The 25,896-nt window shown below is 40.5% G+C and overlaps 1 protein-coding gene across 1 annotated transcript in view; it reads right to left on the bottom strand.

Annotated features, from left to right (window-relative positions):
• The window catches only part of ptprn2 (protein tyrosine phosphatase receptor type N2), a 260,783-nt gene extending 235,721 nt beyond the window's left edge, over positions 1-25,062 (bottom strand). Inside the window, exon 1 of the mRNA XM_084404889.1 lies at positions 24,833-25,062. Coding sequence (XP_084261015.1) covers positions 24,833-24,920 — 88 coding nt within the window. The 5' untranslated portion in view covers positions 24,921-25,062. The remainder of the gene's footprint in view (positions 1-24,832) is intronic.
• Positions 25,063-25,896: the final 834 nt, after the last annotated feature.

The following is a 25,896-nucleotide window of genomic DNA, read 5'->3' as shown; positions in this document are numbered from 1 at the left end:
GAACAGGCTGAGCACTGCTCGTGCCCTACAGAATGACCTCCAGAGGGCCACTGGTGTGAATGTCTCTACCCAAACAATCAGGAACAGACTTCATGAAGATGGCCTGAGGGCCCGACGTCCTGTTGTGGGCCCTGTGCTCACTGGCCAGCACTGTGGAGCTCGACTGGCATTTGCTCAAGAACACCAGAATTGGCAAGTCCGCCACTGGCGCCCTGTACTTTTTACAGACGAGAGCAGGTTCACCCTGAGCACCTGTGATAGACGTGAAAGAGTCTGGAGAAGACAAGGAGAACGTTATGCTGCCTGCAACGTCGTTCAACATGACAGGTTTGGTGGTGGGTCAGTGATGGTCTGGGGAGGCATATCCATGGAGGGACGCACAGACCTCTACTGCCTAGGAAATGGTGCTCTGACTGCCATAAGGTATCGAGATGAAATCCTTGAACCCATTGTCAGACCCTACGCTGGTGCAGTAGGTCCTGGTTTCCTCCTAATGCACGACAATGCCCGGCCTCATGTGGCAAGAGTATGCAGGCAGTACCTGGAGGATGAAGGAATTGAAACAATTGAATGGCCTTCACGATCCCCTGACTTAAACCCAATAGAACATCTGTGGGACATTATGTTTCGGTCCATTAGGCGCCGCCAGGTTGCTCCTCAGACTGTACAACAGCTCAGGGATGCCCTCACACAGATCTGGGAGGAAATGCCACAAGACACCATCCATCGTCTCATTGGGAGCATGCCCCGACGTTGTCAAGCGTGCATACAAGCTCGTGGGGGCCACACAAGATACTGAAAAGCATTTTGAGTTGCAGAAATTAAGTTTTTGAAAAAATGGACTAGCCTGCCACATCTTCATTTCACTCTGATTTTAGGGTGTCTACACAATTGAGCCCTCTGTAGGCTGAAAACCTTTATTTCCATTAAAAGACTTGGCATCCTTTTGTTCCTAAGACATTGCCCTGTCGTTATTTGTATAGATATCCAACTTCATATTGAGATCTGATGTATCTAATGTGGTTGTTTAAAGTGCTCCTTTAATTTTTGTGAGCAGTGTATATACATATATTCTAAATTAAAGGAGAAATTCATGAATTCTCACAATTGTTTGCTTAATTCAACCTATACTGCAGAACAAGTTTAAAACATTTGAAGATGAGTATAATGTTCATCAGGTTTCATACTCATCACATACAGTGGGTACGGAAAATATTCATACCCCCGGTAAATATGATAAAAAATGGCTGTAAAAAATAAATCTTTCATTCAAAAAATTTGATCTTTCGTTAAAAAAATTGGCAAAATTCTAACCTTTCATTGAAGTAAAAGAATTCAAATTGGGGGGGAAATCATATTATGAAATAAATGTTTTTCTCCAAAACACGTTGGCCACAATTATTCATACCCTTTTAGTAAATACCTTTTTGCAATCTCCTTTTGCCAAGATAACAGCTCTGAGTCTTCTCCTATAATGCCTGATGAGTTTGGAGAACACCTGACAAGAGATCATTCCTTCATACAGAATCTCTCCAGATCCTTCAGATTCCCAGATCCATGTTGGTGCTTCTTCTCTTCAGTTCACTCCACTCATCAGGTCAGGGAACTGGGACGCTCATGGCAGATGCTTTTTGTGCTCCGAAACACATTTTTGTGTTGATTTTGATGTTTGTTTTGGATCGTTGTCCTGATGGAAGATCCAACCACGGCCCATTATAAGATTTCTAGCAGAAGCCGCCCGGTTTGGATTTTTTTATCTGTTGATATTTGATAGAACAATGTCATGTATCTGAATAAGAAGTCCAGGACCTCCAGCAGAAAAATAGGCCCACAACATTAAAGATCCAGTGGTATATTAAATTGTACACATGGGGTACTTTTTATCCTTGTGTGCACCAAACCCATCTAGCATGTTTGCTGCCAAAAAGCTCTTTTTTTAGTTTCATCTGACCACAGAACCCTGTGCGGTTTGAAGTTCCAGTCGTGTCTGACCACTGAATATGCTGGAGTTTGTTTTTGGATGAGCGAGGAGCATTTTTCTTGGAACCCTCCCAAACATGTGGGGATGTAGGGGTTGTTTTTTTTTTTGTTTTTTTTTTTAGGCTTTCTGATCCCCAAGACTCAACTAATCTCTGCAATTCTCCATCTTTGATCCTTGAAGAGTCTTTGGCCACTCAAACCATCCTCCTCACCGCGCATTAAGATAATATAGACACACGTCCTCTTCCTGGCAGATTTGTAAAATTTTTACTTGATTATAACTTCTTAATTATTGCCCTGATGGTCAAAATGGGTATTTTCAATTATTTAGCTATTTTCTTACAGCCAGGTTTTACTCATTGTGATGGATGATTAAGGGAATTTGGCCTTTGTGTTTCCTCATATTTAAAATCCTGTGAAACAAGAAGTCATGGCTGGACAATTTCATGTTCCTAGTCCCCCTGGTGTGCTAAAAAAAGGTAAATATTAATGGGAATATACTTCAGAGATATTTTATTCATAAAACATTCTAGGGGTATGAATAATTGTGGCAAACGTGGTTTGGAGAAAAACATTTATTTCATAATGTGATTTCCCCCCCAATTTGAATTCTTTTACTTCAATGAAAGGTTAGATTTTTGCCAATTTTTTGAATGAAAGATTTATTTTTTACAGCCATTTTTGATCATATTTACCAGGGGTATGAATACTTTCCGTACCCACTGTATATAAATCGAACCTTTCATTGAAGTAAAATAATTTAAAGTTTTTCTCCAAAACACACTGGCCACAATTATTGGCACCCCTAGAAGTAAAATATCTCTTTAGTATATTCCCATTAAAATTTACCTTTTTTTTTAGCACACCAGGGTGACAAGGAACATGAAATTGTCTAGCTATGACTTCTTGTTTCACAGGAGTTTAAAGCATATTTAAAGAAAGGCCAAATCTCTTTAATTATCCATCACAATGAGTAAAACCAAAGAATATAGTTCTGATGTGCATCAAAAGATTGTTGAGCGTCACAAAATATAAAGTGGCTGTAAGAAAATAGCTAAAGAATTGAAAATCCCCATTTTGACCATCAGGGCAATAATTAAGAAGTTCCAATCAACTAAAGATGTTACGAATCTGCCAGGAAGAGGACGTGTGTCTATATTGTCTTAATGCACGTTGAGGAGGAAAGTTTAAGTGGCCTAAGACTCTTCAAGGATAACAGATGGAGAATTGCAGAGACTAGTTGAGTCTTTGGGTCAGAAAGCCTCAATAAAACTCAAACAACCCCTACATCACAACATGTCGTTTGGGAAGGTTTCAAGAAAAATCCTCCTCGTTCATCCAAAAACAAACTCCAGCATATTCAGTGGTCAGACACGACTGGAACTTCAAACGGCACAGGGTCCTGTGGTCAGATAAAAAAATAAAAATAAAAAAAGAGCCTTTCTGGCAGCAAACATGCTAGATGGGTTTGGTGCACACAAGGATAAAAAGTACCCCATGTGTACAATTTAATATACCACTGGATCTTTAATGTTGTGGGCCTATTTTTCTGCTGGAGGTCCCGGACATCTTGTTCAGATACATGGCATCGTGGATTCTATCAAATATCAACAGATAAAAAAATAGAAACTTGACGGCTTCTGCTAGGAATCTTATAATGGGCCGTGGTTGGATCTTCCATCAGGACAACGATTCAAAACAAACATCAAAACGTGTGTTACGAAGCACAAAATGCCATGACCGTCCCAGTTCCCTGACCTGATGAGTGGAGTGAACTGAAGAGAAGAAGCACCAACATGGAGCTGGGAATCTGCAGAATCTGGAGAGATTCTGTATGGAGGAATGGTCTCTGATCTCTTGTCAGGTGTTCTCCAAACTCATCAGGCATTATAGGAGAAAACTCAGAGCTGTTATCTTGGCAAAAGGAGATTGCAAAAAGTATTTAATAAAAGGGTGCCAATAATTGTGGCCAACGTGTTTTGGAGAAAAACATTTAGGCTATTTCATAATGTGATTTCCCCCCCACTTTCAATTATTTTACTTCAATGAAAGGTTAGAATAGCGTGCCGCACGAGTGCTATTTTTAGACCGCAAGGCCGCGTGACGTCAACAACGTAAACCGGAAGGGGGTCAACATAGAAGCGCGCTCGCTTATGATTCATGCTAGTACTGCTTGTTTTCTGCCGGTTATCCCTCAAATAAGAACATGCAGAGTAAACACTGCTGCTATGGAACTTGCAGAAACGACTCCAGACACTATGACCGTCCACATATGAAGGATGTATTCTTTATTCGTTTCCCGAAGCCAAAAACCCAGAGGGATAAATGTGAAAGATGGGTCTTGAATGACATGTATTTATCATAAAAGTCATATGTAGGCCTACTTTCTTAAAATACTCTTATTTAAATATGTAAGACATGTTCAGCCTCTGCCTTTTTCTAGCAAGCCTGGTCATGCTACAGGTAGGCCCTAGATCTGACAGATTTACTTTTTCTGTAGTAAGGAAACAGCCTTAGGGGGGAGGGTAAAATAATTGAGAGAATTTAGATTTGATATTAATTAAAAAATAAGTGTTGTTGGTTGTGACCAAGTAGCATTAGCGATCGCTAAACAAAAAATAAATACATTAATAATAATAATATAAATTACCCCCAACAACTGTCAGACGTAAGACAACCAGAGGACATAGTATGACAGACAGGACATAGGGTGGTAAAAGATAGCTTGTTGAAACTGCAAAATGTCACTGTCAGTGGCGTAAGGCGATGTTTTTTGGGGGAGAAATTCTGTCGATAACAATCTACCTCTGGATCAGGTCGGCTCTTTTTCCCGTCTTTTTCAGCCCTCTACACTCAAGCCATCTCTTCAATTGAATATTTGTATGTTCTTCTACTTCTATACCAGTGAATTTGGCACCGGGGACATCATTCTCGGACAGAGTTAGCAGGTTTAGCTCAGTAGACATCTCGTCCGTAAACTGTTTACATGCGTCTAGCATGAGTGACACGCGCGAGTTTGACCCCCCTAGCAACCGTCGCTAGCTTAATGAATATTAATGAGAAAAGGTGACGTATATCGTGCGGTACGCTATTGTGCAAATTTTTTTAATGAAAGATCAAAAGGATTTAAACAATGTATAGCCTATTTTGCATAGCCTAGCCTATTAATTTAAATAAAATGAAGGTAATGATGTTCGGTAATTATAAAGAAAACGCAGAAATATTATTAAGTATTGATGGTGTTGCATTAGAAATAGTGTCAGAAATAAAATTCTTGGAAATAACTATTGATAGTAAATTAAGCTGGAAACCACACATCAGATACATACAAAGTAAAGTATCTAAAAGTATTTCTATAATTAATCAAGTTAAATATGTCTTGGAATATAATGCACTATATATATTGTATTGTTCACTGGTTTTGCCCTATTTAACTTATTGTATAGAAATTTGGGGCAATAACTATAAAAGTTCACTACATACCCTCTTCTTACTCCAAAAACGAGCAGTTAAAATCATACAGAAGGTGGGATATTTTGATCACACAAACATATTATTTCTGCAATCTAAAATTTGTTAACTTTTTGATCTAGTTGATTTTTATACTGCTCAATTTTTGTACAAAGCCAACAAAAATGATCTGCCGGGTAATATTCAAAAGTTCTTTATAGGAAGAGAAGGGGGCTATAACCTGAGGGGATGTGGTAACTTTAAAGTCCAGGCGGTGAGAACCACCAGGAAAAGTTTGTGTGTGTCTGTGTGTGGTGTCAGACTTTGGAATGGTTTGGGGATACAGCTCAAGCAATGCCCAAATATTCACCAATTAAAATTAAAATTCAAAGAAATGGTGTTGACAAAATATAAGGCTGAGTGAGGGATCTGGTAATTGATAATTATAAACGGTTCTTATTATTTATCTTGAAATTGTAAATGGTGACAATTAAAATAGAGCGGGATATGTATGCATAGCTGAGTAAATAATGATAATGATTATTATTATTTATTATTGATATTACTGTTGTTATTGTAAAACTGTGATTAAACAATATGCTAGGATATGGTTATATTTTATATATGATGTGATTATTATAAATATCGGGACATATTTGAATGTTTACGATAATGAGGATTATCATATAGCATTATTGTGATTATTGACACAGCTTAATGTAACTGTAAGAAACTATAATATCAAATAAATATTATCAAAACAAATAAATAATTATTAATCTAACTGTTAATGGCAGCGGCTATATGGGGTAATATATGGGAAGGAATTGGGGGTGGGAGCAAATAAGTTATACTTTTTTCCACTCCCTTTCAAGCAAACTATTATTAGTGTAACTAATGTATGTGGATATGTGTATCAAAATTGTAATGTGTGTATGTGTGTGTATGTATATGGGAGATAAACTGTGCTTGTTTATTTTTATATATATATATATATATATATATATATATATATATATAAAAAACAAGGTAAATATGATCAAAAATGGCTGTAAAAAATAAATATTGTTGATTGAAGTTTATTTCGAGCAAAAAAAGAAAAGAATATATATATATATATATATATATATATATATATATATATATATATATATTCTTTTCTTTTTTTTGCTCGAAATAAACTTCAATCAACAATATTTATTTTTTACAGCCATTTTTGATCATATTTACCAGGGGTGCCATTAATGCTGACCACAAATGTATATAATATACGTTTAAACCAGGGAAAGCAATTACCCACTAGGGGGCTCAAGGCATCAACCTATCAGTATGAATTAAATATGTGAGAGACATGATGGGACTATGGGAGTCAGGAATAGACAGTGTGACCTTTCCCTTTGTCCTGCTGAATGATTTAGATGTATACACAAAATAGAGAAATGGAGGATAGAAGACTGACAGGGAGAGATTTTGCTATCATTTTGGAGTGACGAGAGCTATTTCTCCAAGGGAAAAAATACCTGTGGTCACACACACACACACACACTGACAGACCGTCAAAACCAGAGGGAGAGATTAAACAGAGTGAAGTGAAACTCAACGAGGGGAATGTGAGAGAGAGATCTATCGTTCTAATTAGCCAAGTCAATTCACATGCTCAGACATGAGCGACAATCATTAAGGACAAGAGAGACCAACTAACTGTCAAATGAAAGGTCAGAATGTATCACGTCCAGCTTGTGTTCTGTGTATTTATTTGAGAGAGATAGGAAAGGTTTTAATCAATTGCAATATCTTGCCAGTAATAATAATAATACAAGTTAATTGTATGTTAATAAAGGGTTCAATAACCGAAAGCGTTTATGCCATAATTATTAAAAATATATATTTTTGACCTGTCCTTTGTCTTATAATTTTATTTGAATTTTTATAAAATCACTAACATAGAACAACTGTAAAAAGTACTTAAACAGCTTTACAGCACAAAATAATGCACACATTTTAACAATATTTGTATTATTGTTAAAATGTGTGCATTATTTTGTGCTGTAAAGCTGTTTAAGTACTTTTTACAGTTGATCTAATATCATGTCAACGCCATTGTTAAATTGGATGTAACTTGAACCAAGAAAACATGCATTATGTCTATAGCTATACTATTGAAACACTGAGTATTAAACATTTAGGGTTTGTCCCCATTTTCTTCCATTATAAATGCCTCATTATTATTATTCTTCTTTTTATTTTAATAAAAAAAGAAAATTAATTTAAAAAAAAATACAAAAGCTGGAAATTAATTATTTTTGTGGTAATTAACATTTATGCCACAAGTGCTGTCGATTGAGATTTACTGAACTCAGAATATTCCTCAAGATTCTCCTGAGGTAAAAATGAATTTGCATCCAGCACAGCAGTGGCCTGAATGTCCATTACCTAATGTCCTCATTAAGAACCCAACTATTTTAGAACACTGTGCCATAGTGCAAAATAATATCTGTTAAAGTGACTCATTGAGAAGGGAAAATGTGCAAATGTCCTGCTACTCAGCCAGCGTGTAGAAAAGATCACACAAGCTCTCAAAAAATTACAATAGCAATTGTCAGTATGTACATACTGTACTGATTCTTCAACTGAAAACCACAAAAGTTGTGAGTCAGCCTGGATGAGAAGTGAAATAAATGCACTGCTAGGCTTAAGTTTGATGAATTGATGTCAACCTGGGCATTTGCATGCGATGCATGACAAAAGTCCTAAAGTTTTGTGCGAGTGGTGTTCATTACTTTCCTTCTACAAATATAGTTATGTCGAGTTGAATTCCAAAACAAACTCTGGCACTATCTAAAAACTCAGAAAACTTCTGGACTGAATCTAGTCTAATGAAATTACTGCTTCTGTAGTTCCCCTTCGTCAGTTCACTATTACGTACGTCATAACTGACGAAATGGGGGTCTTGCTTGAGAGACCAATCTACTTTGAGTATAAACTAAACAAGCCAATGCACATTGGCATGAGATAATAGGGGTTATGCGGAACGCCCAACGTTCGAACCGGAAAACAGGTATAAACATTTCCGGTTTGCATTACCGTACGCATATGCAGCGGTAGATGATCTCTGAGGTAACTTATTTTGCGTTTTTTTTAGAATACAATTCTTATTTCTGTTTTAATTAAAATGTCACGAATGCTTAAGTATCAGAAAAAAAAAATTTATAAAAAAAATAAAATGCAGTCTTCATTTGATTGTTTTAATCGTCTGCAAGCAAATATAAAAGGTTAAGTTAAACCACTATGATAGCATACAAGTCTAAACTAACTTACTGATAGTTAGCTAACTCTACATCGGGTGCCATTAGGAAAAGCTACATATACTAACTTACATACCTTCATAATCATGAATAAATGAGGAGGCGTAAAAACTTAAATCCTTTATCTAAGTCCGTTTGGCAATACGATGTACATCTGAAATGGATAGAATGGGTAGCTCCTGTAAACACTGGCTATAAAAGGTCGCCATTCCTACGCTGTGTTTACCTCAGTAGCTGACGACCGGAAGTAGTTATATCTGTTTTGTAGAACCCGGAAGTATGTTGCGCATAACCCCTATTGCACCAGCTGCTATGCATCGCGGCACGAGCATATAATGAGCAGGAGGTGCGTTGCATCTTTGTCTTTTGCTTCGGAGCCAGACGGTGAATGCTGTTCCTGCTCCGCAATCTTATCTGAGAGTGTTTTAACTTTAAAAGAGGAGTCTGCTTATTCAAGCATCTGAGGTCACTTCTTCAGCCTCTTCAAACTGGTGTTGGTTGTTCGGCACGTTGTTCGTCTCCCCTTTCTCGTAAAGGCTCGAGCCGCTCAGCGTGCCATGTGCCGTCGAGCTGTCGGCTGACAGCGCGGGTTGTCACGGCAACCCGGCACGCGTCGTTCGGTGCTCTAGATGCGCGGTCGAGACTCAAGTACCTCAAACGAGGTGGAGTCTCTTTGCCTATTCCCCGGTGGCCACCAGAAAAGGGCTACTTTGGCTAATAGCACTGGTGATCTGAGGATTACAGTGAGCGGTCCCCGACAAGACCACCTCCTTGGGCCCCTCACTACTCTAGCGCAACGCAAACATGCTGAGACTGCGTTCGTGGGTGGTTTCAGGGTTTCTGCAGGTTTCAGTAAGTCAAATTTAAGACCTTTTTAAGACTAGGGATGGCAAAAACTAAATAATTTCTTGACCGACCACCGAGCCTCATTAGCCGGTTGAAACTGGTTAACCGATTAGTTTAAAATATGCTACGCTATTTGAAATAACAGCCATTTCGAGCCGCGCCTGCAATTTCGCAACTCTTGTCGCATCTCTCTGCCGCTCTGCCTCCCGCTCACACACACACACACTGCCTTCCACCCCTTCCACTCACGTCACTTTTCTAAAATCCCCTACAGCGCGAAACATGAGTCCCGCAAACGCGGCGCCGAGGAGCTTGTATGTAATCGGAGGATAAATGGCTCCTTAGTTTCGAAATGGTTTGGGTACAAGGTGATCGCGTTGAAAATAAAGTCATTTGTCTAGCGTTAGAAGCTCATTTGAAACATTGCCACGGCTCATTTAAGAAAATGACAGCTCCGAAGAGACGCCGCTTTAGTTTGAGGTAGTGCTAACAATAATAAAGAAAGATGATGATCATCATCACCTTACATCATAGATGATGTGCTAAAGCACTGTATCACACAAGTTGCAACTTACATCTGTGTCATTCTTTTTGGTGAAATCTTTTTCTTTGCACGCTTCATCCTGTCGTCTGCCCTGGCTCTAACCTCGAGTGTTTTAGCCTGTAGCCTTTACTTTTCGCAAACCTTGTGAGCGCGCGAACCCAAACGCTGTGACCTCGCGCCAAATGTTTTTATTGATTTATTAAGTACAAACAGGCGAGTTATAAAAAATTGAGTGTGAGGGATTTGTTCACTTCACACAAAAAGATCTTGGAATGAGATGGCTAACTGTAGTAGCGTTTAGTCCACTGTCTATAATAGCCTAATTTAGAGATCACTTTTTTTTTTTTTCTTAACCGACTGCCGACAATTTTGATCGGTTAACGTTGATACGGTCAACCATCGGTCAAACGGTCATCGGTTAACATCCCAATTTAAGACATTTTAAGACCATAAAGATTGAAATTTAAGACCTAGCATTATCCAAGTTAGATAGATAGTTACCTCGGGATCATTAGAGTATCTATCTATCTATCTTTCTATCTATCTAGGATTATCTGATGTGTGTGTGTGAGATGTAGATTTTTTTTAATAGAAAATTTTACTTTTGCATATTATACTGTAAAAACACAATTATTGTTGATTTTAGTTGATCATAGTTGATCATAACTAGAGAGGAAATGATGAGATGATTAAAGTGACCAAAATTATCACGGTTATCACAGAATCATGTTCAAAAAGTACTAATACTACAGAATGAAGTCAATTCAACAAGTTTTATGTCGAAAAACCAAATAACAAATTGAGTAGCATCAATATGCACTTTTTGTTTACGTAAACATTAAAATACCATTAAAAATTATGGCCAGATTTTAAAAGAGTGTCTTGCAACATGTTATCTACTAACATGTACAAGTTCAAATAAAGTTTTGACAAAAAAGGTTTTATACAAAGATAAACCTCATATTTCAGCCTTTAAATTTTTTTTATAAAAGAATGAGTCAAAAAAGATAAATTACTGACATTTACACATTAGCTTATATTTATTAGTAGTGTTTGGGTGCACCCCCATCCTTCATGTTGACTGAGCTTTAAATGTTGTTATGGAAAGGGGGGATTGGTTGGTTCCTGTCACATGACCTGCGGTGCGTTTGCGGCATTCTGAAAAGTTTAGATTTTTTTCATCTCGTTGCTCCTGGTAAAAAAAATTGCTGCGCGCCTACATTTGAACAAACTTGAGCGCGCAAAAGACGCAATATGTGAACGGCCTCTGGCGAGCTAGCTCATATCAAGCCACAAGCTATTGGTAGCACGCGAGCGACGTGTTGGAGACCCCTGCTCTAGGGCTCCGCTTTGTAGGCTACGACTCGATACTTTTTTGCTACTTTGTAATAACTTTATGTGGCCAGTTTTTCTGGAAATGAACGAGGGTAAACAGTTTTTTTAGACCTGACTAAATGAAATTTAAGACCTAGGATGAAAATCTGGCCGTTTTTAAGACTTTTTAAGGCCTTAAATTTAAAGTACAGAATTTTAGACTTTTTAAGACCCCGCGGAAACCCTGTGGTTTATGCTCTCTCATGAGAGTATGACCAAGTCGGCACGTTGTTCATCTTGCCTTTCTCACGAGGGCTTGAGCGCTCAACGTGCCATGTGCCATTGAGTTTGACGGCCACGTTCGCTGTCTCACATGCCTGGCAGCTTTCGGATGGGATTACTGGTCCTTCTCATGAGGGACCAAGCATTTCATTCGGGGCTCCAGGGAAGGATCAGATGTCAATCGCTGCATCAGAGAGAGGGCTGTTACGCTCTGGAAATGAAGATGATGCTGAGTTCCCACTATAATAGTGTGTGTGCTCATGCTGAATCAGATTCAGACTTGACAGCCACACTTTCCCGGGCTACTCTGGGGGCGCTGTGCGACGAGTAATCGCCTTGCCCCGCCTCCGTGCCTGCCTGGATGTGTGTGAAAAACTTTGGCAGTATGGAAGCATATTGGCGCCAATATGGCAAGCCAGACATGCCAAAATCTGCAGAAAACGTTTTTCCTCTCTCACTACCCTTGGCCAAGGGTGTCAGTCCCCTGAAAAAAAAAAAAAAACCTCTGTCACAGCCAGCTCTACTGTGACATCGAGCCTTCGCAGGAAGACGGCACCACCTGTCTCAGTAGCCCAGAGACATGCGACCCAGAGTCAGCTGCTCTTCCCTTGTGGAGAGCCGAGCGGAGAATCTTTTGTCTAATTAAATTCTGTTCCGCCACTGGTGTCAGTCAGTGGTACCCAAATTCTCAGTAAGAGTAGCTTCTCTATCTCTGGGTCTCAAGAGGGTACGGATGGTAGTGAGCGACGCTTCCATGCCTTGCCACTCCCGTCCCCCTCTATCGCCAGTGGGCAGCAGTGTGTGGTTCGGGGACGCCACCAGGCCTTCCCACACACCCTCTGCCCCACCCTGGAACCAGGTAAGTGTTGCATGACACACTCAGACTTCGCTTCGGGCCGCCTCAGTGCCTCCCGAGCCGAGTCCCTGTGTTTCACCTCGCTGCCCCACCCCGGGTACGTCTGTGGTCCCGTTGGTTCCGCTTGCACGGTGTCTGGGAGCCTGGCTAGCACTTCCCAGCCTGGCTCGCTGGCTCGTCCATACCATCAGACTCGGCTATGCAATTCAGTTCGCCCGGTGCCCACCCAAGTTCAGGGGCATCCACTTCGCCTCTGTGCGGAGTTGCGATGTCTTGCGGGCAGAGATCAATGTCCTACAGGCAAAGGACGTGATTAAGCCAGTCCCTCCAGCCGATATGAAGACAGGATTCTACAGCCCCAACTTTATTGTACCCAAGACAGGCGGTGGGTTACGGCCAATCTTGGACCTGCGAACCTTGAATCGGGCCCTGCACAAGCTCCCGTTCAAGATGCTATTGCAGAAACGCATTTTCGAATGCATCCGTCCCAAACATTGGTTTGCAGCGATTGACCTGAAGGACACGTGCTTTCATGTCTCGTTTCTCCATCGACACAGACCATTCCTACGCTTTGCGTTCAAGGGACAGTATTATAAGTACAAAGTCCTACCCTTCGGGCTGTCCCTGTCGCCTCGAGTCTTTACGAAGGTCGTGGAGGCAGCCATTGTTCCACTCAGAGAACGCGGCGTTCGTATTCTCAACTATCTCGACGATTGGCTGATCCTGGCTCAGTCTCGAGATCAGTTGTGCGAACACAGGGACATGGTGCTCCGTCACCTCAGCCTGTTGGGACTTCGGGTCAACTGGGAAAAGAGCAAACTCTCCCCCGTGCAGAGGATCTCTTTTCTCACTATGAGTTGGACTCAGTCAACCAGACAGCGCGACTCACAGAGGAGCGCCTCAGCTCGGTGCTGAACTGCGGAGTACGATCAAGAGCAGGACAGCGGCCCCACTGAAACTTTTTCAGAGGCTCCTGGGGCATATGTCATCCGCAGCCACGCCGCTCCGATTGCTTCATATGAGACCACTTCAGCACTGGCTTCACGGCCGAGTCCCGAGATGTGGCCGTCACCCCGCACTGCCGCCTAAGCCCGTGGTCGGACCCTTCGTTTCTACGGGCAGGTGTTAACAAGTGTCCAGGCATGCTGTGGTCTTCACGGATGCCTCTGCCACCGGCTGGGGGGCCACGTACAATGGGCATGCAGTTTCAGGTCTGTGGACGGGGCCTCAACTGCTTTGGCACATCAATTGCCACGAGTTGCTCACAGTACGCCTTGTGTTGCCTCTCCAGACTCGACCTCTCCGTTTTACTCCCTGCACTGGCGCACAGCCGGCCCCGGGGCCTACGCAAGTATGCATTTCCCCCAGTGAGCCTTCTCGCACAGACACTGTGCAAAGTCAGGGAGGACGAGGAGCAGGTCTTGTTAGTTGCGCTGTATTGGCCCAACCAGACCTGGTTCCCAGAACTCATGGTCCTCGCGACAGCCCCTCCTTGGCCCATTCCTCTGAGGAAGGACCTGCTTTCTCAGAGACGGGGCACTCTATGGCACCCGTGCCCAGACCTCTGGAAACCCCATGTCTGGTCCCTGGACAGGATCTAGGTGACCTACCCCAGGCGGTGGTAGACACCATCACTTCCGCTAGAGCCCCCTCAAGCAGGCACCTCTATGCACTGAAGTGGAACCTGTTCATTGATGGTGTTCTTCCCGCCGGGAAGACCCCCGAAGATGTCCGATCAGAGTCGTGCTTTCTTCCTGCAAGATGGGTTGGAGCGAAGGCTGTCTCCCTCCACCCTCAAAGTGTATGTTACAGCTATCGCTGCACATCACGATGCAGTTGAAGGCAAGTCATTGGAAAAGCATGACCTGATCGTCAGGTTCCTGAGGGGAGCGAGTAGACTGAATCCACCTCGGATACATGCCCAAGGTTCCTACCACTCCACGGGACCAGGTAGTGAACCTGCAAGCGCTGCCTTCGGAGGAGGCAGACCCAGTCCTGTTTTTTTTTTTTTTTTTTTTCTGTCCGCTCCTTGCGGTTATACGTGGACAGAACGCAAAGCTTTAGGACCTCAGACCAGCTCTTTGTCTGTTACGGAGGCCAGCAGAGGGGAAAGGCTGTCTCCAAGTAGAGGTTAGCCAACTGGATAGTGAATGCTATAGTCTTGGCGTACCAGTCCCAAGACATGCCTTGCCCGTTCGGGTTGCGAGCACACGCAACTAGAATGTTGCTTCCTCCTGGGCGCTGGCTCAAGGCGCCTCGCTGACAGATATATGTAGAGCCGCGGGCTGGAAAACACCAAACACGTTCGTTAGATTCTATAGCCTCCGTGTAGAGCCGGTATTTTCCTGTATACTCGCCCCCAGTGGCCAGTAGCGCGAAGGACCCATTCTTGTCGGCTTGCAATGCCACTCCCACCCCGCTGGGCCGGATATGTGCGTCTATTGCTCCAGTAGTGTTCTCCAGAAATGGCTAACCCTGTTGAGTTTCTCCGTCACCCCTGCGGCAGTCAGACATTGCCTGACGTCTGATGCCAGGCCTACACTCGTATGCATTGTGGAACCTGTGCTAGGCTGGGTGTCCATGTAGCGGTCCCTGCGGCAAACCCCATATGTGTATTCCTTCACGATTAGCTCCTCTGCGGACGAGCCCTTGTCTTTCCCTCGACAGAGTCTACTCTGTCGTCTCTGCAGGTGTTCTTTCCCCCATATAACTAGGCTGGAACCACCCCAGACATATGTTGTACTACCCTGCTTGGCTAGTCCATATGTGTAACCATCACAGTGCCTCCCTCTGGGGTAGGATGTGGCTTCCGCAGCATCCCCTTCTCCAAGGACACGCTTTCCAGCATTATCCAAGAAGTCACACTGAGTGGGTCTTGCGGAACATAGAGTGACTGACCTTCTCTGCTTAGAGCTCCTATTTTCTGCCCAACACTGCGGTCAGGCCAGGAGACTCAAGCTTATGACATACACCATAGTGAACTGACGAAGGGGAACATCTCGGTTACGTATGGTAACCCTCGCTCCCTGAGGAGGGAACGGAAATGCACAGTTGCTGAGCTCCTCACAAGTCAGTCTCCTCAGCGGAAAAACAAAGATGCTCGCGCCGCGATGCACAGCAGCTGGTGCAAATATCGCATGCCAATGTGCATTGGCTTGTTTAGTTTACACTCGAAGTAGATTGGTCTCTCAAGCGAGATCACCATTTCGTCAGTTATGACGTACGCCTCCGTTCCCTCCTTGGGGAACGCGGGTAATCATAAGTAACCGAGACGTTTGCCTTGGATGCAGTTTTATGTAGGTCAGTGGGGAATACAAGATCTGCTCAGAAAGGATTGTGAAAAACACATCCACATCTAGGTCATTAGGGAAATAATACAAGAATTTACATAATACTTCCCAATGACTGCACACAATTTTGTTGAAGCAAGCATGATGGAATTTCAGAAATACATGAAGACTGAAAATACATAACAGTCCTCTTAGCTGCTGTCCACAGGGAGTTTCTTCAATAATACATTGAACATATGGATGTGTTTCTTGATTGTGAACACAGTTCTTTGACTGGCCATTGCCACAGATTATGATTTGGTCTTTTCTCAATGTCTTTTCAAATGTTAAAATGTGCTCTGGGCCACTAGTCTTGATAGTAGTAGATTTTTTTAACCACAATAGACATTGAGGGACACCGATTGACTTTAACTATTATATAGGCTACCCCCCAATAATGAATATGTGGTTACAGTCTTTCTTTGTTTGTTATTTTATGGTTTAGAAATCCAAGTCTAGGGTAAAGTGACTCGAACGGACCTCAGTCAGGGTAAGTGGAATATTTCGTTTTTCGCAAGCGAAATTAAAACTCTAAGGGGTACAGTACATTCAAGTGCTTGCAAAGTTTGTTTTCAGTCGTTGATCTCATGCGATTTAAAGAGTTTGGTTTCAGAGAAAACACACATTAAAATGACAGCAGGTGGGAGGTGAGGTGATGCCATCACTTGATGGATGAGATTTGAGTAATTTGCCAAGAGAAAAATCACTGATTATTGCAAAATAGATTATGCCACCGATGATATATGAGAGAAGAAGATGCACACACACACACTAAGTGTGGTATAATGACAGTCTGCGTTACCTGTGTGTGCCAGAATGCCAGACACTGTGGGGTGCTAAAAGGATGCTGGGATACACTCACAGATAACAGCTTGTGTCTGCACACATAAGCAGAAAGGAGGACTTTATCTCCATCTCACACTCCAACAAAGACAAATGACAAGACTGCACGCAGATACAAAAGCTCATCTAGCAAAAACAGGATGGGGATGACAGACACATTCAGCTCAAGCAGTGCTTCAAAAACAATGAGATTTCATACTGAGACAATTAGCAGTGACACTCAGAGCTTCATGAGAGTTTCATTGAGAAACAGCCAACGAACATAGACATACCTAATAGGGGTGTAAATTGGACAATTCATCACGATACGATACGATATCGATTCTCTCAGCCAGTGATACGACATTTGCCGATACCTCAAAAAATTCTGCGATACGATTACGATTCGATTCAGGGCTATATCGATATTTAGATATTATGTTCACACAACCAGTTACGTTTTTATTAACTCACAAATGCAACCAAAATATATAACATGAAAGTTGAATTAAACTCTTTGAAAATTGCACACCCTCTCCCAATTGGGACATTTACAACAGAAGAGGTCATTTGCAAGTACTCTGTTCTCGTTTTCATAAATTGTGTTTTTTTTAAAGTAATATCAAACTGCAGCTGGGTTGTTTTGATTAATAATAATGATAACTTAAAAAATACAGGTAAATTACTAAATTAAAGTTAATTGAAAGTAGGCTGTTTTTTATATATTAGCCTAAAAGTTTGTTTTTTAGCAGAGCAGATACATTCATATTTCATGTTTCAGAGTTAAACAAAACCAAGTAATTGCTATGATACATAATACAACACTCGGTTAATCTTTGTAGCGTTAATCTCCTCAACTGACATAGACGCCTAACAAACTTTGTTGTTGTGATTAATGTACACGGCACGCAATACAGTGAGCTTTTCCCTCACCACTAAACGTGCTGCTTTAGTAAGGTTCCGTGAAAAGGTTTCAGCTTTTATTTTCCTTTTACGCCCCGAAGAAGATATCACAGGTTCATCAAGTTCATTGAAATTGTCCATCCTCCTCGATCAGTTTTAGTCAGCTTTGACGAGACTCCACTTAGCTAGCGCGTCTTTTCGAAGTGACATCTGACATGAATACTGCGCGCTGAGTCGCTAAAACTGACTTATCGTGTTGTGTTCACCAGAATGTGGAGAATGTCAAAATATATAAATATTTTATGTGCGGAATCAGTGCATCGTATCGTTAGACGTTTTATCGATGCATTGATCCATATCCATGTATTGTTACACCCCTAATACCTAATGGAATAGCTTATTGAAAAGTCATTCACTCACCCTCATGTTGTTTTCAATTTGTATGACTTTTTTCTTTGGAACACTATTTTTAATTAAGTTTCAACTGGTTTATTCCATATTATGAAAGTCAGTGGGGTCCAAAACAAGACAGAGCCATACTTTTTACAGACATGTAAAAATTATCCTTTGTTTTCCATGCAAGACAGTCATACGGGTTTAGAATGACATGAGGGTGAGTAAATGCCAACTTTTTTATTTTTTTATTATACTTTTAAGATGTTTTTGAGTGGAAAAAAATTAATTACTGTAATACAATATTTATCAATTACCAATAAAGCTTGTGGAAGGGCAAATCAGTTATATTTATTGTTAAATATAGCACTCAACAGCAAACTCTATTCAATGAGGACATATTACACCTTTGTGTCCATTCAGTCAAGTTTGATTTGTTATCATTAGATTCTAAATATTAGGAGAAGCATGCAGTTAACTGGAAATTAAGCACCATGCTGGTAAAGCTCATTACTGTGTTATGTTGAAAATCTTTAGGCTACCATTCACCCAATTTTATTTATTGTCATGGTTATCTCAAATGGAGATTTTATTGGTTTTGTTTATTTGCTAATCTTGACTAATCATAATTTAAACAAATTAAAATACATTTTGATGCTGAAGGCCATAGGCCCCACCATTAGATAAGCCTGATGAGACCCAGGCTGTGAATTCAGCCAGGCTGTCCACATCTGACCATATTATCTCTTTCTTCTAACCATCCTGACAGCACCTTTATTAAAATGCACTGAAAAGCTGAACCTCACAGGGCTCAAAGAAATAATCTCTCTCTTAAACAGACCTCAGTGAATGGCTTGGATGAGATATGGAGACAGAGGTAGATAATGAATTATTTAATACAAAACTGAATGAGATAAATGACTGGGTGTCATGTCTGTCTCAAACTGTGTCCATTTATCCATGTATGTTTAAATGGGGGGACTTACATTAGCCTATATATAGCTATATATGTATTAAAGGAATATTCCTTATAAGTTAAGCTCAATTAACAGCATAATAATTATGTATGTCCTTTGATTCGTTTATATACATGTAGGCCTAAGTATCATAGCAATGAACTGTATAACTGTTATAACAATGGAATTAGATATAACTTTACACAGAAAACATTAGTAGGCTAAGTAATTCACACTGAAATCATGTTAACACGCATGTTGATTACGCTTTGTGCCTACTGAAACGTTAAGTATTTTTTTAAAGTAATCTTAAACTAAATAAGATGTTTAAGATTGTTATTTTTTTCCGAAAAACCTTAAGATTAACTTTGGATTTATTTGGTTTAACAACCTTTTCAAACGTATCAACAGAACGAAACTAGTTCCGCAAAGGGGTAGAAGTATCACAGTCCAGCAAAATGTGTTCAACGGAGAGTGGATTCTGACAAGATGAACATATTGGGGAATTTTGTCTTGAATCTGATAGTAAAAAAAAGAAAAAAAAAAAAGAAAAAAAAGAAAAAAAGCATGAGTCTTGAGCAGAGATAGACTTCCGCATTGTCCGTCTTTTTGATAGACAGGGTCGTAAACATTCCGTCATAATCTATTATAACCCATCATTTTAAGCCATTTAATAGGCTCTGTTTTTGTTCACATTTTCATTTACGAACTTACAGGACAAGCATATAGCTAGATTATGTATTTATTTATGAAGAGAAAATTTAACAGACTTGAACGTCACTTTTCAGGTTTAATCATGAATGTTTGTCCAATACATAGCAATAAGCTTTGTGCGTTGTTACTTTTATATATGAAACAAAGTCTCAGCTTTCACATTCTGTCTATTTTATCACAAAATTCAAAAAATAAATACCGTTTTGCCGCTCTTTAATATGGTGCGAGAGATCACTGTAGCGCCTGAGTTGAAGTGAAGCACAGGTGAACGCGATCAATTCCTTCCTCTTTACTACGTTACAGAATGAAATAAACATGAATGAACATCAAAAAATATGTTGAAAGATACAGTCCAACTTACCAAAATTCGTATCATGTCTCTCATGTAATCACTCAATAGCCGCGTTTCCACTGTCGAGTCGAGAGAGTGCTAAAGTTCCTCAGGTCGTATTTTTGGTGGCATATATTTGTAGAAATTATCATTCTTTCTAAATGTGATGTAAATATGTCCTGTAACTACCAGATAAACAGAAACAGACGCGACTGAAGAAATAAGTGTGTCCTCTTTCTTTTGTGAAATAGACCTAACGGTAATTTATTTCTGAGTGACTAACGTGCAGTTTTGACATAAATTAATTCATTATGATCAATGTATCACTTTTTATTGTAAACCTGTGGTAAAACATCGATGCTTGGTTTTTTAAATATTCAAGTAAACAACAAAAATGCCAGCAAACGGCCGCTTTTCATGTTTGTTTTCAACGCTGTTTCCAGTGATTTCTGATTCGTTTTCTGATAAAACTTCCATTTGTTGGTGAAATGATGGGTTAGTGTGACGTTGTTCCAGAGAGGCGTGTTACGGGCATGTTTTAGTGAAGCGCTGTGGAGCTTCTGGCCCGACAGTGGAAACGCAGGCCCGGTGCTATTAGCCCGGCACGGCCCGTTTAAAGCCCTGGCTCGCACTGGCCCGACAGTGGAAACGCAGGCCCGGTGCTATTAGCCCGGCACGGCCCGTTTAAAGCCCTGGCTCGCACTGGCCCGACAGTGGAAACGCAGGCCCGGTGCTATTAGCCCGGCACGGCCCGTTTAAAGCCCTGGCTCGCACTGGCCCGACAGTGGAAACGCGGCTAATCAGTGTTTCAACCGCAGAAAGACGTCAATAAAACAGCTTGTAAACACTCTGAAATGCCATTCGTTGACCATTAACTTGATAGTCAGCAAGAGCGCACTCACCACCAAGTGGACAGGAGTGAGAATTACAGTTACAAGGTACAATACATCACACTCTCAGTGTAATCTGTCAAAATGACGGACGGCTTTCAGATTTTCCATCACTGCGGAAAAAAAAAGACAGAAATGCATAGTTTTTGCTTGTGAAAACTTAAAACCGTTCTGCGTTGAGCAAGATTGTATTTTGTTTATCTTCAGTTGGATTTTTCGCTCAATAGTATTCATGTAGCCTACTTGCTTCTGTAACAAATGCAGATCTATAAACTACAGAGAACATCAGAACCAATGACTAGGCTACTGCAATGCGGTCTATTTTAATGCTAAAAAGAGATACAGATAAAATTCTTCCTTGAGGTACTCTAAGTTCCTGTTTATGCAGGCCAGACAGGGTGTTTCCTACTCTAAAGTCTGTTTAATAGAAATTCAACCTCTAGAATTAAATTTCGTACAAATCCTTTAAAATTCCAAGTTTCCATGTCATGTCATAGGCTTTCTACAAATAAAAAACATCACCAATATAACTTTTAAGACAGACAAGATGGTCTGTACTAGTGATTCGACCGCATTAGGCATTACTTATGAGATGTTCAGATTCCAGTATCCAGACCAGGATGTCATTAACCATCTTTTGCATAAGCAACTGGTTAAAGCGATAATTAATGGGATCTAGTGAGTATTTTTATGTTTATGGATTTGTCCCATTCACTTCCATTGTAAGTTCTTCACTGTAACCCAGATTTTTGTTATATTTAAAGAAAAGGAGGGACAAGTCAAATATTGTTTTTGTGTGTAAACAACATGCCTCAAGTGCTGTTGATTGAGCATAACTTGCACTGAACCGGAATGTTCCTTTAAGTGAGACTAGAGGAGAATGCTGTCAGTTATGTGTATTTCAAAATGTCAGCTGTTGTGCGATCTTCTTCTGCAGCTCCTTGAGCTATAGGTGTGTCGGGGGCGTGGGAGATATTGTTCACCTCCAATGTACAGGAAGCATCAGAGATTCTAACTGAGCCTTAAATAATCTCTTCTGTTCAAATAGCTCAGTTTGTATCTCTGCTGTTTCCTGTATATTTGAGACGAGCCATATCTCCCACGCTTCCCATCTCCTCACAGGAAATTACCATCTCCTATATCATGTTCATTAAGTGACGTAAACGTAATGCACAGTGGGACTTATTAAAAATAACAATGTGCTTCTGTGTGTGCATGTAGACGCAAACTGACTGTGAAATCAGCCAACACCAACACTACAACAAAACCTTAAAAATTCTGAAACTCTGACCATTTGCATATCTCACAGGACAGTGACTCACTATTTCCTATCCAACAAATCCAGCTTTGCACATTCTGTGTCCATGCCATTGGACATAATTATGATGATTAGAGTAGTATGTTATAACGTTTAAGTGTATAATGGTTTAAACAAACAATGTATATCATGTTATATCCACAAGTTTTAACGGATTATATTCCCCATAGTTATAATAAAAGTCTCACATCTCGATATTAAGATCTGAACAGTATCTCACTACATCTTATGAGTGGTTGATCATATTTGTGTGTTTCGTGTTAGGCTAATGTTAATTTCAATGTGAGCTGGTTTAAGATCACTGGTAACCCTTTTACAAAACAATCCAATACGGTTTTGTTGCTATTACAATAAATATAGCAAATGTGTCATATAGCCCATTCATGATTCTGGCTTAATCTAAGCCCTGTCTGTGAAACCAGGCCATCAACCCCCGGTTTCAAAGATAAGACTTAAGCTAGTCCCAGACTAAAATGCATGTTTGAGCTGTTTTAACTAAGATCTAATCCTGCCTTAATCTTAGCCCTGTATATGAAACCAGGCCTATGTGTTATAACTGACATTTATGAGATTTATGAGATGTAATTTACGAGGTTTTTATAAGGCGTTATGCATGCATTATAATGAATTAAGAATGCCTTTATAATGCATACTAAATACAAGCTTCAAAGAAAGTGTTACCAGATAATTTCATACAAAACAACCTAAAAAATTAGGAAAATAAAGAGAGAGTTGGAGACCCAGAATCAGTTTGAATGTGCAGTGATATATAAGCCTCCAACAGACTCTTTGGAGATGCTTAACTGCTCTATTCATCAGGGCTTCACTGAACTCGCTCATCCCAGCCTCTGCCAAGCTCATATGCCAGCCGCAGAGAGAGCCTGCCTCTAATGATGCATTGTTTTCCAACCACAGCTTACTTAACAACGATCCTGAGCAAACCCAGCTGAGTGTTTGCTAATCATTTAGTAACACTTTGTGAATTCTAGAAAACTTCAGAACCAGCATCACAAGCTGCCTGGTGTGATCTGGCTTTTGGCTTGCTAACAATGAACTTAACATTCAGGGTAGTATGTCATATAAATCAATCCTACACTCATAAAAAATAAAGGTTATTTATTGGCATCTGGTTCTATGAAGAAACTGTATCATCCATGGAACCTTTCCATTGTGCAAAAGATTCTGTATAATGGAAAAAGGTTCTTTAGATTTTTAAAATGGTTATTCCATGGAATCACTGTAAGAACCATCTTTTGGAAGCTTTATTTTAGAGAGTTTTAAATCCAAAAGTTTTAAATTACCAATATACATCCACATGATCAAATCTATAACAAAAGTTCTGCTTTAAATTGTATTTATTGCCATGTGCTTTTACTGTATGAGAGTAGAAAGCAGACACCAAGAGATAGGGAGAGACCGAGAAATTGATGCAGACCAGATTCAAACCTGCATCCTCGTGATCGCATACACTACCCACTGTGCCACAGCTCTGACCTACAACAAGATTTTTATGTACAATGGCATGTGTTGGAAAAGTCACAGGCACACCAGATCAAGTATTTTACGGCTCTAGTCTTTAAAGTTTGCAGTCATTCATGTCTTCAAAGATCAAAGCTCCCTCACCATCCATGTATGAATGCACAGGTTCATGGAGCGTGTAGAGCCGTATCTGTTTACAGCTCAAGTCGGGTCCTTCCCATCTGAGGCTGGCTCTTGATCTCGGCCTGTGCCTTTGAAAGATGAAGCCTGCCAAGATGCTTTAGCAAACCGTAACGCAATTATGTAATCCACTGTCAGTGAGGAGCACCAGAACTATCTTCCATTTGTCCTATGTGCTCTTCTATGATAAAGGAAGCAAATCTCTGTCCTAAACACAATTTTTCTTATAGAGGACCAGAACATTTTGTTAGTCAGTATCATTTGATGGTCCTGGAACAACAATCCTATCAAAAAAAGTGTCCAGCACTAATCCTGACCCTCAACTACCGTTAAAATACACTCAATGTGCAAACATTTCGCCCTTAGAGGTAAAACAGCTTGTCACTGGGGCAGTACACTATAAAAACCAGTAAAAGATGCATATTAGTAGGCTACTTTAGAAATATGTACCCTTAAGGTATGAACCTTTCAGGGGGAAATACAGTTGTCCCTTTAAGGATATTGCCCCAGTAAAAAGCAGCTTTAACCCTAAAGATACAATTTTTGCATTGTTCTTCTTCTGTGTAAGAAATAAATAGTTTGATGGTGCACTACAAGCCCTTAACTTATATTATCCCTAAAACCTTATTGGTTTATGGGGAATGAGCAATGTAATTCTGATTATTCAGAAGCACATCTCTAATGTAATGTCAAAACCCATAAACTTAAGGGTGAAAGATTTGTGACCATACTGTTAACCAACCAGCTGGATATATTTATAAACGGTAGCTATGGTAATTTGTATAAAAACCGAACATCACACTCTGCACGTCAAACCGCCGTTGTGCTTAACCAAATTAGTTACACTTAAGTAACCCACAGTTTTTTTTTTTTTCAAAGGTAAGGCCGTCTAACGACAAACGGCACTCACTTAGTGGGGCGTCACGTCGAACTAACTTACCGAATTTCTTGTCCGCGATGGTAACGTCGAGCGCGTGGACAGATAGCAAGGCGAGGAGCAGCGCGCGCACAGAAGCCATCCTGCCCATCGAGCGCAAACAGCTCCCGTTAATTCGGCATAGCGGCTCTCACGTTTCAGGGGTGATGTGATTAGAGCGGAAGTAGGTCAGAGGCAAATGTGATGGAGGATAGTTAGATGAGTGATGCTCTGGTACCCCGTGTCCTGCACTCAACTCTAAAAGCGCGAGGCGCATTCAGCACCACGGTCAGCGCCCCGCCTCAGCTACTGACGTCACTCGCTACATGCGCTTTCTCGCTGTGTTTTTTTTAAGACTTCTGCGCGGTCAGTTGAATTTAGTTTGCAGAGATGGAGCTCGCTTCGTCTCTGCTTTTCTCTTATCAGATAGAAGAGGCTGAGGAAGTGTTATCTATGTTGCTCTCCAGCGCAGTTATTATGCTCAAAGGTTGTGCCCTCTACCGAGACGCTGGTATGCTGTACTTGACAAACAACACACTACAATAGTAAATCGCCTGCCACCTGCGTAATGAATAAGCAAGTCAAAGTTATGCCATAATCTATCATCTTAAAATAACCACCCATTAAAAGCAGAGAAAGTGAAGTTTAAACCATGGACTGATAAGGGAAGACTAAATGCCTATATAGACACATACACACTTCACTTTTTTAAGCTATGACATGATTAATTAAAACAAGGGATGGAATTTTAATAGTGCATTCATGTGAAAGTATTCCCACCATTATGAAAAGAAACAAAATCCAAGCAGAAATCAAAATGGAGAAAAAGTAATGTAAGAGTGTCACTGTAGAATCAGAAGATGACAGTCCACCCAACCATTAAAAACCGTTCAAGTTTAAACAAGCAACACAGCTTTTTCCCAAGTAATCTGAATTTCATGTGCCTTTTCTTTATTTTATACTATGATTTTAGATGGATACTGTATAGACCTCAGATTAGGGAAATTTTCAATCATATATTCATAGCTCAGAACACATTTAGTAACTACTTTATCGACATGACAACATTGACAACATGTCACACCCTA

Source organism: Rutilus rutilus (genome assembly GCF_951802725.1).
Source record: "Rutilus rutilus genome assembly, chromosome: 3".
NCBI classification, from domain to species: domain Eukaryota; kingdom Metazoa; phylum Chordata; class Actinopteri; order Cypriniformes; family Leuciscidae; genus Rutilus; species Rutilus rutilus.
This window is presented reverse-complemented; position numbering and strand designations above follow the sequence as displayed.